The sequence below is a fragment of the Osmia lignaria genome, chromosome 6 (assembly GCF_051020975.1).
Source record: "Osmia lignaria lignaria isolate PbOS001 chromosome 6, iyOsmLign1, whole genome shotgun sequence".
NCBI classification, from domain to species: Eukaryota; Metazoa; Arthropoda; class Insecta; order Hymenoptera; family Megachilidae; genus Osmia; species Osmia lignaria.
In genome coordinates, this window is record NC_135037.1 from 1,847,478 (window position 1) to 1,864,610 (window position 17,133).

Consider the following 17,133-nt stretch of genomic DNA (forward strand, 5'->3'; position numbering starts at 1 on the left):
TCAAATCAATCAGGGTGTAAGCAAAATTTCTAAAATACCTAACAATTTTCTATAGTTTAGAGCAGAATTAGAAATCCTATTGATCGATCGTATCTAACAATTTCCATGTCTTCATTTGCGTACGAGCACGGGGTGTTCGCAAACACGAGCCACAGCAACATCGACCGGCAAAACCTGCCCTCCCTTCGAACCCCCGCTCTTCATCTCTCACGACCACCCTTTGTCACCCTCGAGCAACGGCCCGTTTCACCCTCGCCACCCACGACATTCATCCCTCTCTCTTTCCGTACTACTTCTCCTTCTCTCGTTACCACCTCTCGCGTACAACCTTTCCCGCTCTGCTATTCTTTCTTTTTCTCTTTTTTTTTTCCACTCTTAGCGATACATCCTGCAACACCCACCCATTGTTTTCCCTGCTTACCGACGTTTCTGAGGGACGTACCGGAAGGGAAGCTGGACGAATCCCGGTTTTTAACCTTTTCCTGATATCGCGCATCTACACGCATGTCAGATACCCTTTATGCTCTTTCATTTTTATTGCATTGAGTAAATAAAATTTCTAAGGAATCATAAAAGTAGAATTACCAATTAAATTATTCGATTACTCTTGTAATTAATTTATCTACCAGTATGTTTCGATGACAAAAACCTCATTTTGCAATCGTTGCTCACGGTTTCCACGAAGAAGCGTTTCTTAGCTGCTGTTCGTGTCGAGATCTCATGGTCCGTGCATTCCACGAGGCATGCTACGGAGTGGCGGGAATGAATACTCCTTTCGCAACGCTGTCGGTACATTAGTCTAATTGAAATCCGGATGGCGTGGCGCGCGTGACCGTACACCATCTCCAACTGTCACGCTTTCAAATAGGTATAGGCGTGTCATAGATGTGCTAAGGTTGCTCACTTACAGCATACAGGGTGACGCATAGTTTCGTAAATTTTTTCATATTTCAAAATATCATAACCAATATAAAATAAAATTCAAACTAAGTTTGTTATTCTCACTAAAAAAACAAAAATTAGAAATTTGCTGTTTTCCTTATTTTATTAAACTATCGATAAACCTAACCGCATTTCTTAAATTTGTATTTCATATCGTATAGTTACCCCTAAACTCACTCGCGCATGCGCAAATCAAAAGCGCGCCTTACCGCGCGTAACAAAATGTCACTAGAAATCAAAGTCTAGTTACCTGTGATAAAGAAACAAATTACCATCGCGTAACAGCATAATTGCAAATAAAATAATGTCCTTGCAAACGAAGATAAAAACGATGACCAAAAAGCGACGAAATGAGACAGAATACAAACAGTAACGTCAACGTGAACGCGGCCGTACTTTCTAAATGTATGCGCGCAGCGTGGTACGCGCATGCGCCGAGAAAGTAAAATGAGATACTTTCTCTACGTGGCTGCAATTCTTATGGGATTCCCCCCCGGTATAGAAGAGTAGGAAACGCGTGGACTAACTGGTCGAGGGAAACCGTTTAAAAACGGTGCGTGCCTGTGTACGTACGTCCGGGCTTCGTCTCGTTTATTAACGGAAAATTAAAGCCCCATGCAGGCGGGTGGAGAACGGTGTTTCTTCGGCGTCATAAATGGACCGAGACTAAAAATAACCAGGTGCTTTTATGACGCGACTGTTACAACGACCCGAGACATCTCTCGAGCGCATTGAAAGCACGTTCCTTTTCGTAATCCACGGATTTAAGTGCACACGATGGTCCGTTTAAGAGAAAAAAATAAAATTTTATCGATGATTCTCTCCTCCATAAACGATAAACGATCAAATGAAAGTCAATCTTCTTAAATCTTCATATTATTATTATTTTTAATTAATTTATAGGATCTTTCGTTAAATCTGGACGAATGTAACACGTTTGATTCGATAAACCGAGAGAAGTGGATGAAATCTCGGGACAAGAAGGAAAGCGAGTACGATTCATTCTCTCCTCCTCCATTTCGTTCTCCGTTTAGTCTTTTTCTCGGCCTTGATCGCTTCGCCAAGGAGCAAGGACCGTGGAGAAAGAGGAAACGAGTATACCCGGGCGAAGCAGGGATTGTAAATACACACGTGAACGTGTACACAAATTTCCATTCGCGATTGTATGTGTGCAAGGAATGACTCGAAACGGTTGCACGTCCGTATCGTTTCCAATCGTTCCTTCCGATTGGAAAGTACTCTCCCAGGTAGCAATTGCTTTAGACCTCCCCGAAAAATCCGTCTACAGCGTTAAATTTCGTTTCGGATTCGAAAACGATTTTCTTCCACTTGAAAGGTGTTCGAAACTTCGAGGTATACCAGGTTGCTGTAAAAACAATCACTCTTTCCGATATTCCCAATTATTTTTACAGCGATCCAAGTTCAACGAGCAATAAGAGATACTGGTTAATCAATTAGGCATTAGTAAACGGATAAAAATTGAATCGATTTAATTTTTCATTGACCAAAAGGACTTATCAATTTCTTACGTTTTATCGGAACTTTAACGTCGTACTTGAGAGATAAAGAAAGGTCTTGCGAGAAGCAACGTCATCGACAGAACCATCCATTATCCGAGGTTCAAAAATTCTTCGAGGAATACACTCATAGATAGCCGGTGATATAACGAGAGGCGATAATATTCCGCGAATGCACGTAACGACGACAATACAGCGCAATGTGTTTTCAGAAAACTAATCTCACGTGGCTGATAACACTTTGGCATTATGAAACGGTACTTATTTGTTGACGGTTTCTTTCCATCTTCCAGACAGACTGGTAAAATCGGAAACAGTGTTTGTTTGCTCCCGTTATCGGTGCAATGAAAAGAAATAATCTTCAAAAATTGATTTTTCTCCTCGGAGGATGAAAAGTCATATTCGAACGATATATGGCAGATAAATTGGCCTTCGCTTCGCACCTCGACTCGTGACGCGCAACCGTGTCGCAAATTATTATGGCAAAATAATGTACACTTGCGAGAGTAATTCGCGTTGAACACGTGCCAAGTGAATTACAGTAATAAGAAAAAACTACGATACCGTTCGATGCATCCTAAGACCAGTTTGCTACGACTGAATATACGCCGTAAAATGGCTAATTTCTATCATTTCTAATGTCGGAGAATGCCGCGTGTCAAAGTCGCGGAATACGTTGGTTGGCTCTTCGAGGTATTGAGAATTGAAGGTCGTAGGAAACAGGTGATTAATCAGCCTAAAGACGTCGATCGAATCGTAGAAAGACGACGAAGTACGAAGAATGATAACCGCTCGCGTGGAACGCGATGATGAATCAGGAAGATGGGAAATCGTTAACCTTGCCCGTTCATGTCAACGGGCCATGGAATTTGTATGCGTCATATGCTAAGCGAGTATCTGAAGCGACGCTTAAAGAGACACGAGAATTACAATGCATTGCCACACGCCCGTCTCTCTTTAGACCCAGTAACAATGCATACCTCTTAGCTGCCGAAGATATAATGGACCCCCAGCATCGGACCGGTTAACTGGCCGCGGAGTCGCCGATTAAACCGGGCTATCAAACCGCTTAATGGTAACTGAACCGACTACAGATAGGATTTACACAGACCCCAGGATCGGGAACTATGTAATTTCACGTTCTAATCTATTTTTCTTTCTCTTCGAAATTGCCATAGATAGCCGCCGATTCGTCTCGATTAACTTTGATTATTCAAAGAATAAACGAGAGAATGCAACGTGGGATTTTTGTAATTAAGAATGAATTCAGAGGGAAAAGTTACCCCTGCTTACATAGTTTAACCCCTTAACCCCTTCGTCTATTATTTCTTCGGTAGTTGCGACAGTCAGAGTTATCTATTCGTTGGTTAATAAGGGGTTCAAGGGGTTATGATACACCAGCAAGGAGTGTCTCGCATCGCGTCTTTCAGCATACTAACGCACCACGAGCCTCGTTGTCGCAAATCGTTTCGAAGGTAAATAAAGACTCACCTTCCGTTGGCTTCTTGATGGTGGTGAAACCGGTGGTTGGTCGCCGCCATCCCCTCCAGTTATTGCACAACGATTCCGGCTCGCTGCTCCAGCTGCATAAAGAATCCTCCTCGAAACGATCCGAGTCCTCGAAGGAGTAACGATCCGCCTCCTCCCACTCGATTATCTGTGGACCGTTCTGACCGGAGACATTTCCCACGGTCACTCTAGCCTCGCCGCCACCGGAACCACCGCCGCTGCTACCACTTCCACCCCCTCCTCCACCACCACCGCCGCGTCCACCGCCTCCGCCGCTACCACCCACCGCCACGGGAGACCGAGCCAGGTTGCCCGCCAGTTTTAATTGTCGTACGAATCGGCACGCGCGACACTACGAGCCACTGCGCCCCCGGCCGAGCCACCGTGCTCCGACGAAGGCCCCACTGCGATCACCAAGCGACGACACCGCCGCCGCCTTCTACGAGCCGAGCCACCGTTTAACGCGCCGATCCTTCACCTTGTGCGCCACGATTCGCCGCCTGCGGAAACAAAACATCCGAGTTATTACAGGGAATTGATTTTTCAATGATTGCATCGTGCGACCTAGGCTTCCCTTCGTCAAGGGAAAGTGTCAATCCTACGTTCTTCATAAAGTCAAAGGAAGCCTACGTTGCAGCCGAGTGTATTTCTAGCTCTGTACCCTCTTCTTATGGTGTTATATTTGAGTTAATTAAATTTGAAAAAGAAGAGGGTGGAGGAGTGTACTAACACTCCAATATCATATAAAAATATTAGAAAATCAAGAATAATGTTTCATTGATATTTGAAAAAGGGTTCAGTGCTTTGTTTATACATTGTTCAAAATCCTTAAACAATCAAGTTTCTGTATTATCTGAAATATTTATAAAATAACAAACTTGTATAACGAATAAACAATTAAAGTACATATACATCAGCATGCAACAAAAATAGAAAATTGCAAAAGATTTCCAACAAAAACAAAACGATTTTGAAAGGTTCGAAGAATCAGGAGTTTTGTTTACACGGTGTCTCGGTGAAAAACAGCCGGTCAATGTCAACCGGAGAATGTATATATGTATCTCGGTTATATTTGAGAGACTTTTCGTGACTGGGCAACTATGAAATTTGTTAATCGAAACTCTGATTTGACTCCATACCCGCGGTAATTGGTAAATCCGAGCGTACGCCTCTAACCACCGTTTTACCACCGCCAACACGATGTCCGATACTTCCCCTCTATTAACCCCCTTTGTCATCACAACCACCTATAACCGTCTCTACTTTTAATTGTTCCTCGAAATGGTGCACGCAACGTTACAACTAGCACTAGAATTCGATCCTATGCGAGTTAATTTTCCACCTTACATAAAACTTTAAATTGTTAAAAAATCCAATATTTTTCCACCTTACAAATAGTTTGATAACTTGATAAAAATTTTTAAAAATATTTTCGTTGAATTTCAATAATTATTATGAAGAGTAATATTTAATTTGTGAAAAAGAATAATCAGTTACATTTTCAAATCGTTTCGCCAGTGTCGCCGTTGCTATTTGGTCCGCGATGCTACCAAGAAGGTCACCTTTCACTTTCGAATTCTGTTATTCAGTTTTGCTTACTTTCCGAGGATAAATTTAAAGCAAAGCGTGCCGCGACGGCGGAAGTTGATTTCTTAACGTACAACTGCAATTCTGAGAAAAAGTTTCCTTAGCGATAGTGTTCAAATATATGTCCGAATATTAATGGCGGCATTGTAGGGAAACATAACAATGCGACCAATGAAATAATCCTTCCCCGTTGAGAACTTATTTCCAGCCGCACAAAAAACAATGCTAATAATAACCAGAATAACATTCAACTCCTGATATCGGATGTGATCGACCAATTGATCGCCACGAATCGTTGATCAAAATCAACAAGTCCTAGAACGAGGGAATTTTAATGATCGACGAACGCACGGGTTCCGATACGCGTTCGAAAAACATCAAGTTTCTCGGAAGTTGAAGTAAAACAGGAACAGCTGATTCACGTCGTTTCTATATTAGAAGAAGCGTATTGATTTTTCTTGTACGAAAAAGTACCGCCTTAAATATTTTGAACCATCCCGCACCAGTTGGACGAGTAAAAAAAAAATCACTAGATGCACGACACTTACGAAAACACCAACGGTCGATTTGTCAGTTGCGAGTATAATGGTGAACGTCAAAACTCGAACAGCATGTGATCGGGTTAAAACAACTAGGTTAGGTTGCATTTCGAACAATGAGATTCTAATGAAAATTTGAAAGATGGACACAAGAGTATCAGTGACACGAGAATCGGAGGCATAAGGACCTTGGCGGGTCGACAGACCCACGTCAAGAACGTGCGACGACCCCGACCCCGCAAAGGGAAGCACTCTTTCCTTACATCTATTCTCTTACATCTACTGCCCTGCATGTTTTACTGTTCCACCTTTCACACCTCTTTGTACATATAGACTCTAACCCTTTTCCTGCTTACCTCACCCTCTCTAAAAAGTTTACCGTTCCGTCACTGGTGCACTTCACACCCCTCCTTCCTTCTTCTACTACTACCACTACTACTACTATTACTAGCACCACCGAACGAACAGTACGGAACCAGAACAGAATGGGGAGTAATACACAAACATGTATATAATATATGTATATATATATATGTTATATATGCACACATACACACACAACGGCGCACTCGACAACAGAGTAGGACAGCTGAGCCACCACTGCCCCACCAGTTTTATGTAAGAGACATCTTGCACTGTGTCCACGGTACCTTCTACGAAGGTTAAACCTACCACGGGCACACGAACGACTTCGATACTTTACGTTAAAATTACACACTACAACACTGCACTAATCCTTAATTTCAGCTAGCCTACCCCATCGACGACAACAACAAATATGGCGAGCAAACCTCCTCCTGCGCCTCGCTGCTACGACTGCCGACTGACCGCTAGGTGGCGATCGGAACGCCGCCCCAACGACCCCTACCACCGATTCGTTCGGCTTCGCTTCGGGCGTTCTCGTGCGTCTTCGGATATTGTATCCATATTTCCGCGGTTTTTACTTGAAATATAAAATACCAGAAAGCTTTAGCATTACAATTTTTTTCATTTAAGTTTATTTACTTAATTATTGTTTAATGTAATATTCATTAATTAAAAGTACAAATAAAAATATTGGTAAAATATAGAATTATAATTCTATGTCTATGCAAATATAGAAAGCATAGAATTTGAATATCCTTCATTGAGGTTATATCATACCATATTTATTTCAGTCAAATTTAACACAACGTTCTTTATTAAATATACAAAATGTCAACCGAAGAAAATTCCGTTGATATTAACAATCCAGATAATATCATTAAAATTTTAATTGCAACTGATATTCACCTTGGTTTTGAATATAGTAAAAAAAGAGGTTGGTTGTGATATTATTACTAAACTAAGAATTAGTCATATTCTTAATATTTTTTGACTACAGGTCAGGAAATAGACGATAGCTTCATAACTTTTGAGGAAATACTACAATATGGTAAAGAACATGAAGTAGATTTTGTACTTCTTGGTGGAGATTTATTTCATGATACTAAACCATCACAAACTGCAATATTAAAATGCATGGAATTATTAAGAAAGTACTGTTTAGGTCCCAGGTTAGTGAAGTAATTTTATGTAATATATAATTTAATTCAATTTTCTGTAATTGGTGTATAATTCAATTATGACCCTTTATTAGAGAAATCAAGATTCAATTTTTAAGCGATCCTGAAGTTGTATTTGGTCATTGTGCTCATAAAACAGTGAATTATGAGGATCCAAATTTAAATATCAGTATGCCAATATTCTCCATTCATGGAAATCATGATGATCCAAGTAAGAAATACACAATACATGGAAATATGTTTAAATATGTAAATGCTTTAAATTAATTTTTCTTATTGTTAATAAAACTAGGCTTTGGTGCTGTTGGATCAATGGATTTGTTATCAGCATCTGGTTTTGTAAATTATTTTGGGAAGTGGACTGATCTTACTAAGGTATCAATTGCTCCCTTAGTTATAAAAAAAGGTGAAACTCATGTTGCACTTTATGGTTTAAGTTACATAAATGATCAAAGGCTATCACGTTTGATTAGAGATCACAAGGTAAAATTATAGAGCATGTACAGTATATTAACTCCTACTATTTTTATTAATAACAGTAACCTTTTAAAGATGGATTTGCTGCGTCCAGCAGACATACCAGATTGTTATAACATATTTGTTTTACATCAAAATCGTGTTGTACATAAGGAGTATGGCTACATTCCAGAATCAAAACTGCCAAATTGTCTTGATTTTATTTTGTGGGGTCATGAACATGAATGTCGTATTATTCCAGAACAAGTTCCAGATGCTAATTATTATATTTGCCAACCTGGTATGTTTTTATATTATTGAAGTTTTCAAAATTCGAGTGCTATAAGAATATTACACAATTTTATATTTGAAAACTGAAATTTCAGGAAGTTCTATCGCAACATCTTTATGCGACGGTGAAGCAAAACCTAAACATGTCGGCATTTTGAGTATAAGTAAAAAGAAATTCAAACTAAAACCATTACCATTGAAGACTGTCAGACCATTTGTTTTTGATAATGTGATTCTTAAAGATCATGAAATAGAAAAAGATTTAAGTCGACCATTGGCTGTATCCGTATGCAATTTTATCGATCGCTATATAGAAAATGAGATTATACGAAAAGCTGCCCTGCTGCTAACAGGACATCCTAAACAACCAATCCAGCCTTTGATTCGTTTAAGAATATTCTATAGCAATGAGGGAGAAATATTTGATGGAATGCAGTAAAGCCTCATTATATCAAAATATTATTTCAATCAGAAGTTAATAAATGGACAATATATAAAAATGTATTTCAGATTGGCACAGAAATATTGCGAGCAAGTTGCTAATCCCATGGAGATGGTTTTGTTTCGTAAAGAAAGCAGTATTAATAAAAAATCAAAATCAAATGTATCAAATTTCAATGATGATCTTGCAGATATGGCTCAAATATTTGAATATAATGTAAATAATTTAATTATATTATTCTTTTCTAAATCTAATGCCATGAATTCTTTTTATTAGGACGATGTAGATTGGATTAAATCTGTACAGGGAGGTATAAAGAACCATTTTAGTTTAGAACAAAATAAAGATAAATTAACAGTATTATCAGTGAATGGTTTAAATGAAGCATTAAATCGATTCATTGATAGAGGAGATACAGACGCTTTTAAAGATATAGTAAGGTAAAATATTTACAGTTAAATGGCTAAAAATATATTGTATTTTAAATATGTAAATATTCATAATTTAATATTCAGTCATCAGATGAAGAAGACCATAAGTTATTTAGAAACTTGTAACGTCAATGATAGCGAAAGCATTGTCAAAGAAATAAAATGTTTACGGGACAAAAGAATGGAAAAAGACGAAGAAGAACAAATGGAGGTATGTCAAGATTAAAAAAGATTATATCACAATTAAACAAAATTGAAATTTATCTTGTACAAAATTATGTAATATATAAATACTTTCATTACATATTTTATAGATACATAAATTCTTTAATGATTCAAATAAGGAAACGGCTTCAAACAATGCTTTGGACATAACTGACAGTGACGAGGATAGTGAAAGAAATACAGCAGCTAAAGGCAAAGGTACGAGAGGTAAAGCAGGTACTAAAGGTAGAGGCTCACGAGGAGGTGGTCGTGGCACAAAAAAAAGTTTACCGGCTGAAACTTCATTAAAAGCTTGTATGAGAACAGGTTTACAGAGAATTAACAAGAAGAGAAATGTCGAAAATATTGTTATAGATGATTCTGATTAAGATATAAATAGTTTTAAGACTTTTTTATACCCTATAATAAGATTTATATTGAAATATATTATTCTATTTTCTTTAAATACTTACATAATTTTATTTCCTTCGTCAACGTTGTTTTCAAACTGCACTTGCTTTTACTTCTTTATATTTCGACTTTCGATACTATCGAATGTACATTCGACTACGACGCCCCGGAAGTTATCTCTTCCTTTAGACTTCCTCTATTGATCGCGCTGTATCGGAGCCTTCTTGGAGGTTGAATTTACAGGTATTATAGCCGGAAAATTTGTTACTTTGCTAAAAATAAAATATTATACAAAGAGTATAAACATATTTATGTGTAGTTTACATAAATTATTTGTTAGTTTTTTCTTTATCATTGAGATTCAGCTGGATATATTTTACATCATGAGGTTATACGTTTCGAACACTGTCAAGATATAACCTTAAATTAAATGCACAATGTTTATGTAAATTGATGTTAAATATAAACATAACAAAATGAAAAGAAATAGAATCATTGCAAACATTTAATATCTATAAACAATTAAAATAATATTTTGTACAGAAATGCCGCCAAAAAGAGGAAAAGTACAAAAGGAAGAAGTTCAAGTATCCCTTGGACCTCAACTCCGCGAAGGTGAAGTTGTTTTTGGTGTTGCACATATTTTTGCAAGTTTTAATGACACTTTTGTACACGTAACCGATTTATCGGGCAGGTATGTTCAATGCTAATTGTAAATATTAATGATCAATGTTTTCTTCAAAATATAAAGTACAATTATTCCTTGCAGAGAAACTATTGCTAGAGTTACTGGTGGAATGAAAGTCAAAGCAGATCGTGATGAAGCTTCTCCATATGCTGCTATGCTTGCTGCTCAGGTAAAAAATTAAATGCAAATGTTTATTCGATATAATCACATAAAGGCAGCTTCTATACCTCTTCTATTATTATAGAAGCGTTCATATATGTGAAAGATCAAATCTCTTCCACATAATGGGAGTGGTGTGTATATTTTTGTACATTTCCTTACCTGGAAGAGTACATTTGTTATAGAAATATATGCATAAATACATTTCAAATATCAACTTATTTTGATGTATGTAATATATTTTTTTAATAGGATGTAGCAGAAAAATGTAAATCTCTTGGAATCACAGCCCTTCACATCAAGTTAAGAGCTACAGGAGGAAACAAAACAAAAACACCTGGTCCAGGTGCACAGTCAGCTTTACGTGCTCTCGCACGTTCTAGTATGAAAATCGGCCGTATTGAAGATGTCACACCTATTCCATCTGATTCTACGCGTAGAAAGGGTGGTCGTCGTGGACGCAGATTGTAATTTATGATTTTGTCCGTGGTTTACCAACATTCAACAATAAATATTGTATTGTATTTTTATATTCTTCTTATTTAGTAGTTGAAATCCACTTAATACACAAAACAATCCCAGCTAAAAGAATTGGCGATCCCAGTTTCACAACGCGCCTCTTCGAACAAATAGCATTTTGATTAAAAATGTATAGGACAATAGTCAAAACCACGAATTTTGGAGCTTAACTGGAAAAGAAACATTCCTTTATAGCTTTATATTATTGCAATTGAAAAATAATAATTTTAAGTTATAAAAACATAACAATACTTAGAAAGATTAGTACAACTTATTATGATCTTTATAGTGTAAGAATTAACTGTATTAAATTAATTGGTATTTATAAATATTAATATTACGGTAGCATATATTAAGCAGTTCCAACAATGTTTCCTACACTAAGGAACAATTTAACCTGGAGATCCAGCTTCTGAGGTGCTTTATGTTCTAATGTTGTAATTGTATTCACGTATCCGTACTGCATAACGAAGCCAACTATAACTGAATCGTTTCCACTCTCTTGAATATTCTCATTCGGAGTCACGTGCAGTTTTATTACCGCTTTATTTCCCTTTCGCCAAATCACGAGCCTTAAAAATGAATTAAATTACTAATGTTATAATATAAAAATGAAGAAATACATACTTTGGATCATCTTGAAAATTATTAGTGTCACCCATATCATCGTATTCAGCAGCATCATCTCGGGGTGGCAGAATAAGGGGGCTGTGAGGTAAAACTAAATCCGCATTCGCAGAAATTTTTACAGGTTTAACTTCTTCTACTATCGGAACTTGCCGTACAATAGAAGGTAATAAATTTGGAGATTCAGATTCCTGCAATTATAATAGCATCGAAAATAATTGTTTCAGTAATCGTGACATTAATATTTACCTGTTGCGCATCTTCCTCCTCAAACTCCTCTTTCTCACTTGCTACAGTTACAGTAGGAATTACTGGTGTATCCAATGGTAATAAGGTTACTTGAGTTTGATGCTGAGTTGGGTTACAAAATTTTAACAGCAGCTCACTTGACTTGCCTGAACGAAGTGGTTCGCAAGTAACAATCCTTACCTCTGGCACATAATAGCTGGGAAGAAGTAAATCTTAATAAAGATATTTACATAAAAATATACGGAGTATATTACCACTTACAATGCGGCCAGTTGAATCTTGAACTTTGTAGACTGTGGACAAAGATCTGGTTTACTGAGACTATGTTCGCAAACTCGACACCGCTGCGATATCTTAACTAAAAATTGTCTATGTTGTGGACGTAGTTCGTTTACTTTTTCCGCTTGTACTTCCGGATGTTGTAATCGTTGTTCTAGCGTAGTTACTGTATTCAAAGATTGCTTTTTATTGAACTGTTTCAAATACCAAGAAAATCTTACTATGTGAATTCATATAATTACTTTTAGTTATATCTACTGATTCAGTAAAAATTTCCGCCGGTAATTCCTCTACTTCTTCGCTAGCAATAGCTGGCGGTGGTTCGTCGGTTGATTGCGAGTGCATAGGAGGTTCCGAAGGGAGGCCGATACGTTTACGCATCATAGCAGATGTCATAGTAAACATCGCCTATAATTAAAAAATAAAATATGTAATTAAAAATAAATTTTTTTTCAGGCACAATACCATTTCAATATTCTACCATTTGCATGTAAAGTCGCTTAGGTCGAAACTTCTTTTTCTCGCGTTGTTGTTTCTCTATGTAGCCTAATATTTTATGATAATCAATTAATGCGTTTATACGATTTATATGAGGGTTTTCCTGTTCAGGCCAACCTCCAGTAGCTACACAAAAAATAAGTATTTTAGTGCATTACTTTATCATTAAATAGCTTAATGAGAAACATTTTCATTATACCCACCCACTGATTGATCTGGAATACCAGCATCTCTGGAAGTCCATCTACATAATGAACAGAATAAATAATAAACCTTCTTAGGTGTTGTTTTAACATCTTTAGCATCTTCTCCTTCTGGAGGTGCTACTCTTAAAGGAACATGTCCAGCTCTTGTAGATAAAGTTTGAAAACAGCAAGGACATTCAAAGCAATTTGAACACCTGTGAACATATTTGTGAAATTAATGCAAATTTAAGTCTCCATTTGTTTAGTTACAGTGTGGCATTTAAAACTTACTTGTTTTTCTTAAGTCTGACCTCTGATGAAGGCAAACTTTCCATACAATTAGGACAATAATGTGAATCAACCTATTAATAAAAAATGAGATATAATATACGAAAAACTAAAAGGAGACATTAATACTGAATAATATAAGAGAAAGCATACCTCTTGACATACACAGTAACCACAACGTATTTTCGAACAATGTCTGCAAAAATAAATCTTCGAAATCGGTTTCAAAGATCCACAGTTACATACGTAACGTACATAATCAGGTTGATTCAAATATGACATGATTAAAAATGAATTCAAAAGAAATAATTGTCAGAAATGATCCTGAAATGACACCTACTCTTGGTCATAGGTATTTGTATATGTGTGTTGTATATATATATGTATATTTCACACACGGTAGATCCGTTAAGTTAAAATTAAAAATCCCTACAGTTTTGATTGTAGGATTACCAACATACACATCAAAAATTATTTAACGTAAATTATGTATTTATAACGCAATTTGTGTATTTATTTTAATCGTTATTTGGTATGAAACGAAGCATATGTATGCTTCTCGTATAAAGCTATGTTGTAAGTAATTCAAAGTATAAAGATATGTGATTCTTAATATGAAATTAATATAACTTATATTATCTTTAACAAGTGGTTTTCTCATATCATTGATTTATAAAAATTTAATCTTATGAACAAATAATAACACCGTGACAGTTAATCTGAGCTCTTATTCATCGTTAAAATGTTTGATTTTTTATCAAACACAATGTATATACTTATATTTTGATTTAATTAAGGATGGAAAAGTTCGGCGTATGTATATTCGTTATTTAAAAATAAACTTGATATGATAGAATGAAAAATGTCATTTAGTATTTGAATATAATTATGACACTTTTTTTTCAGCAAAATGATCAAGAATTCTTTAAATCACTTATTCCCAAAGCACGTCCGTCAATAAGAAATACTAGTATAAATTCGGAAAATTTATTGCTAAAAAAAAATATGTACAAATCCAGATATCATTATTCAAACCTTTCTGATGATTCTGATGACAATACACAATCTGGAGATGATGATGATAGTGATGATCAGAATCATGATAATAATAGATATAGTGGTGAATCATTAAACAATTCATCACAAAATGTATTAGACTCCTTTAGGAGTGCAAACAATTATTCTTATACTTCAAAAGTATATGAAAGAAATTTTCATAGTCCAAATACAAGTCATCCTTTAAATACTACTAGTAACTATTCTCCAAAACCAATACATTATCGGTCTAAGCAAAAATCAGGCACCCAATATCCTAATATATTTTTATGTAGTGTGGCTTGCATTGTGGTTCTCAGTATTTTCTTCATTATCCAAGCAGTACCTTGTAAAAATGTAGATCAAGAAACATTGAAGCCTAAAGTGGAAACAAAAGCAACACAATTAATTAAAGTAGATAAAATGCTAGACAAATCAATGCAGATTATTAAAACAAAGTTTAATAATCAAAAGTCTACTATTTGGAATGATATATCAGCTGCTATATATGATGTAATTTTGTATCCTAAGAAACCTTCAATTATTACTTTATTTGGAAAAGAAGTAAATACTTTGAATTGTTTGGCACAATTACTTGGACAATTAAGTGGTGCAATCTTAGGTTGCAACAATTACTTAATACTGGCACCAAAAGATTTTCCAAATGATGTTGGACAAGTTATTTATAATTTAAAAGCAAAGATTTTAGAAAAACCAGCAGTAGTGAGTATATTTTGTGTTTTTATATTTTAAGGCTTCAACTATTTTAGGGGATAATTTTCTTTTCTTTTCTAGATAATACAAGATTTATTGAATGTAAATACAGAGGCAATCAAAGCATTTCATAATTTTTGTGATAGAGAAAATCCTTTAGTTGAGCATGTTATTTATATTATAACAATGGTTGTTGATGATTACACTCTATCCCAAAAGGAATTAGAATTTGTTGAAAAAAAGTTAATTAGGAGATTATCAGGCAAAATAGAGAAAGATATATTAGATCCATTGATAACTAGACTGACTGATGGAATTATTGTACCAATATTACCAGAATCAAGTACAAGTTTCAATTATACCGATTGCTCTTTTCCTGAAGAGCAAATAAATAAATTAAAGGCTGTGATTTCTGAATAAAAGTACAAGTTGTTATCATCATGACATAAGTGTAATCATACTAAGTTACTAAATACATGTGCACAACTTTTATAATAATTGTACTTGTTATAATAAGTAGTTATTTATGTATTCAGCATTAAATAAACATTCTTATGTATTAATATTCAACTTTATTTTGTTATGTCAAATGACAGTACAGAAAATCAACATTCTTTTAGATAAAGATTTCCAATGATGATTTGCTGGTTTCTACAAATTTTCAAAAAATATAACAACAAGATCGATGCCTCTGGCATGATTTTAATTACGTTCATAGATGACGTGTTTATATAGCTATAAAATAAAATATAATGAATAAGTTCACTTCGTACGTGTCATATCTCATTTTTATTTTAACGTGTAATTTGTCGGTCTACCGTCCACGTAGTTTTATTCATAGTCCTGTATTGCCAATTTACAATGCGTTTATTTTGTAACACTTTACACATAAAATCACATGCACAGAAAAATAGAATTTCCTTTTAATTACATCGAAGAGAATTTAATATTTTTAAATCTATTATAAATGTTGCAATCAAATATTAATGAAGTAGATTTATATAAAAGTATCGTGATTACTTTATATCAAAATTTTTACAACTTATATAAAAATGTATATTTGAGGAAGCTTAGAACTGTATGAATTTATTAGTAATAAAACTTTAAGATATCTTTGTTATTTATTTAAGAATAGCGTGCAACAACATAAAAATGGCAAAATCATTTTCCAACATGCTTATATCCTATTTGGTAAGCATTTTATAAATTGGCAACAAATCCTTGTAAGTCGACACCTTGCTAAAAGTATGTTATTAGCAAAGTGGTAACTTACGAGATTTTTATAATACAGTCCTCCTCTGTCGTAATAATTCACGTCCGTAACTAAAAGTAGGTAATATATATATATTTATATTTATATTTATATATATATATCTTGCATAATGTAGCGTGGTACCGTCAAACCTAAATAATAAATACATTTTATACAGTCACAGACCTTTTATACAGAATGTCCAAAATTGAACGTGCTGTACAACTGTGAAGAAAAGACCGAAATTAAAACAAAAAAAAATAAAGATCGAGATATATACATATATAAATTTTGATTTTGACGATTCCAAAAAAATAACATTTTTAAAAAGAACACAAAAATTTCGTTGATAAAAAATGTTTATAAAAACAATTAAACATAACTATTCTTATTTCTGATTAATATTTTATATTTAATTGTTAACATAAGCATAGAAACATGTAAAAAAACATCTTGTAATTTAATAAATTATGATAAGAGAAAATATTTTGAAAATACACTTGTGCCGATATTAAATAGAATCATTTATAATAATAAAAAAAAAAAAATAAATATTGCTAGGGTGACACAAGTGTGGCTTCGTTTTTTAAGGGCACTCTGTATAGAATAGCCTTAAAATTACAAGATACGTATTTACAGTAAAAAAGTTTAATTGGTCATGTTCCTACCTAATGTAGTAAGGATGTGAGTACCGCGTTGCGTAATGTTGTCCGTGTTGGCTACGTAGTCGCGTACTTCAGTCGTTAGTGTCTTGCCGGTTGTGCAAG

General features: G+C 35.0%; 5 protein-coding genes across 10 annotated transcripts in view; 3 read left to right on the forward strand and 2 right to left on the reverse strand.

The window, feature by feature from the left end:
* Window positions 1-4,318, reverse strand: part of Dora (zinc finger SWIM domain-containing dorado) — a 52,221-nt gene extending 47,903 nt beyond the window's left edge. For 3 of the 4 annotated variants that reach the window (XM_034318341.2, XM_034318342.2, XM_034318340.2), the window contains exon 1: window positions 3,951-4,318. The gene's annotated coding sequence lies outside the window, so the exon portion shown is untranslated. The remainder of the gene's footprint in view (window positions 1-3,950) is intronic. The other variant, XM_034318343.2, reaches the window with a different exon arrangement.
* A 2,933-nt stretch (window positions 4,319-7,251) lies between these two features.
* Window positions 7,252-9,883, forward strand: mre11 (double strand break repair nuclease mre11). Its single transcript, XM_034318364.2, has 10 exons — window positions 7,252-7,394; window positions 7,458-7,629; window positions 7,713-7,849; window positions 7,931-8,121; window positions 8,191-8,395; window positions 8,481-8,820; window positions 8,896-9,043; window positions 9,104-9,267; window positions 9,343-9,469; window positions 9,573-9,883. The coding sequence occupies exons 1-10, from the start codon at window positions 7,289-7,291 to the stop codon at window positions 9,849-9,851; spliced, it is 1,869 nt and encodes a 622-aa protein (XP_034174255.1). The 5' UTR covers window positions 7,252-7,288; the 3' UTR covers window positions 9,852-9,883.
* A 131-nt stretch (window positions 9,884-10,014) lies between these two features.
* Window positions 10,015-11,250, forward strand: Rps14 (ribosomal protein S14). The gene is made up of 4 exons (XM_034318386.2): window positions 10,015-10,116; window positions 10,417-10,567; window positions 10,643-10,730; window positions 10,973-11,250. The coding sequence occupies exons 2-4, from the start codon at window positions 10,419-10,421 to the stop codon at window positions 11,189-11,191; spliced, it is 456 nt and encodes a 151-aa protein (XP_034174277.1). The 5' UTR covers window positions 10,015-10,116; window positions 10,417-10,418; the 3' UTR covers window positions 11,192-11,250.
* On the reverse strand, window positions 11,111-13,789 carry DCTN4-p62 (dynactin subunit 4). The gene is made up of 9 exons (XM_034318372.2): window positions 13,519-13,789; window positions 13,369-13,439; window positions 13,096-13,292; window positions 12,876-13,018; window positions 12,637-12,802; window positions 12,377-12,560; window positions 12,116-12,311; window positions 11,867-12,057; window positions 11,111-11,811 (listed from the first exon to the last, which is right to left on the reverse strand). The coding sequence occupies exons 1-9, from the start codon at window positions 13,645-13,647 to the stop codon at window positions 11,592-11,594; spliced, it is 1,497 nt and encodes a 498-aa protein (XP_034174263.2). The 5' UTR covers window positions 13,648-13,789; the 3' UTR covers window positions 11,111-11,591.
* A 22-nt stretch (window positions 13,790-13,811) lies between these two features.
* TORIP (Torsin interacting protein) lies at window positions 13,812-16,605 on the forward strand. Of its 3 annotated transcripts, XM_034318374.2 has the most exons (4): window positions 13,822-13,941; window positions 14,015-14,178; window positions 14,272-15,123; window positions 15,196-16,605. In XM_034318374.2, the coding sequence occupies exons 2-4, from the start codon at window positions 14,164-14,166 to the stop codon at window positions 15,532-15,534; spliced, it is 1,206 nt and encodes a 401-aa protein (XP_034174265.1). In that variant the 5' UTR covers window positions 13,822-13,941; window positions 14,015-14,163; the 3' UTR covers window positions 15,535-16,605. The 3 variants fall into 3 exon arrangements, with proteins under 3 accessions (XP_034174266.1, XP_034174265.1, XP_076544764.1); XM_034318375.2 differs by lacking the exon at window positions 14,015-14,178 and having other exon boundaries at window positions 13,812-13,941; XM_076688649.1 differs by lacking the exon at window positions 13,822-13,941 and having other exon boundaries at window positions 13,950-14,178.
* Window positions 16,606-17,133: the final 528 nt, after the last annotated feature.

What these genes read in the sequence shown, in the direction of transcription:
- mre11 (XM_034318364.2), top strand. Translation starts at nt 7,289, where the DNA reads ATGTCAACCGAAGAAAATTCCGTTGATATTAACAATCCAGATAATATC. An exon ending in GAAATATTTGATGGAATGCA is followed by an intron (nt 8,821 to 8,895) that starts GTAAAGCCTCAT and finishes AATGTATTTCAG; the next exon opens with ATTGGCACAGAAATATTGCG. An exon ending in GCTTTTAAAGATATAGTAAG is followed by an intron (nt 9,268 to 9,342) that starts GTAAAATATTTA and finishes TTTAATATTCAG; the next exon opens with TCATCAGATGAAGAAGACCA.
- Rps14 (XM_034318386.2), top strand. Translation starts at nt 10,419, where the DNA reads ATGCCGCCAAAAAGAGGAAAAGTACAAAAGGAAGAAGTTCAAGTATCC. An exon ending in GTAACCGATTTATCGGGCAG is followed by an intron (nt 10,568 to 10,642) that starts GTATGTTCAATG and finishes TATTCCTTGCAG; the next exon opens with AGAAACTATTGCTAGAGTTA. An exon ending in CTGCTATGCTTGCTGCTCAG is followed by an intron (nt 10,731 to 10,972) that starts GTAAAAAATTAA and finishes TTTTTTTAATAG; the next exon opens with GATGTAGCAGAAAAATGTAA.
- DCTN4-p62 (XM_034318372.2), bottom strand. Translation starts at nt 13,647, where the DNA reads ATGTCATATTTGAATCAACCTGATTATGTACGTTACGTATGTAACTGT. An exon ending in AGCGACTTTACATGCAAATG is followed by an intron (nt 12,803 to 12,875) that starts GTAGAATATTGA and finishes TTTTAATTATAG; the next exon opens with GCGATGTTTACTATGACATC. An exon ending in AATTTTCAAGATGATCCAAA is followed by an intron (nt 11,812 to 11,866) that starts GTATGTATTTCT and finishes TTCATTTTTAAG; the next exon opens with GCTCGTGATTTGGCGAAAGG.
- TORIP (XM_034318374.2), top strand. An exon ending in TTTTAGAAAAACCAGCAGTA is followed by an intron (nt 15,124 to 15,195) that starts GTGAGTATATTT and finishes TTTCTTTTCTAG; the next exon opens with ATAATACAAGATTTATTGAA.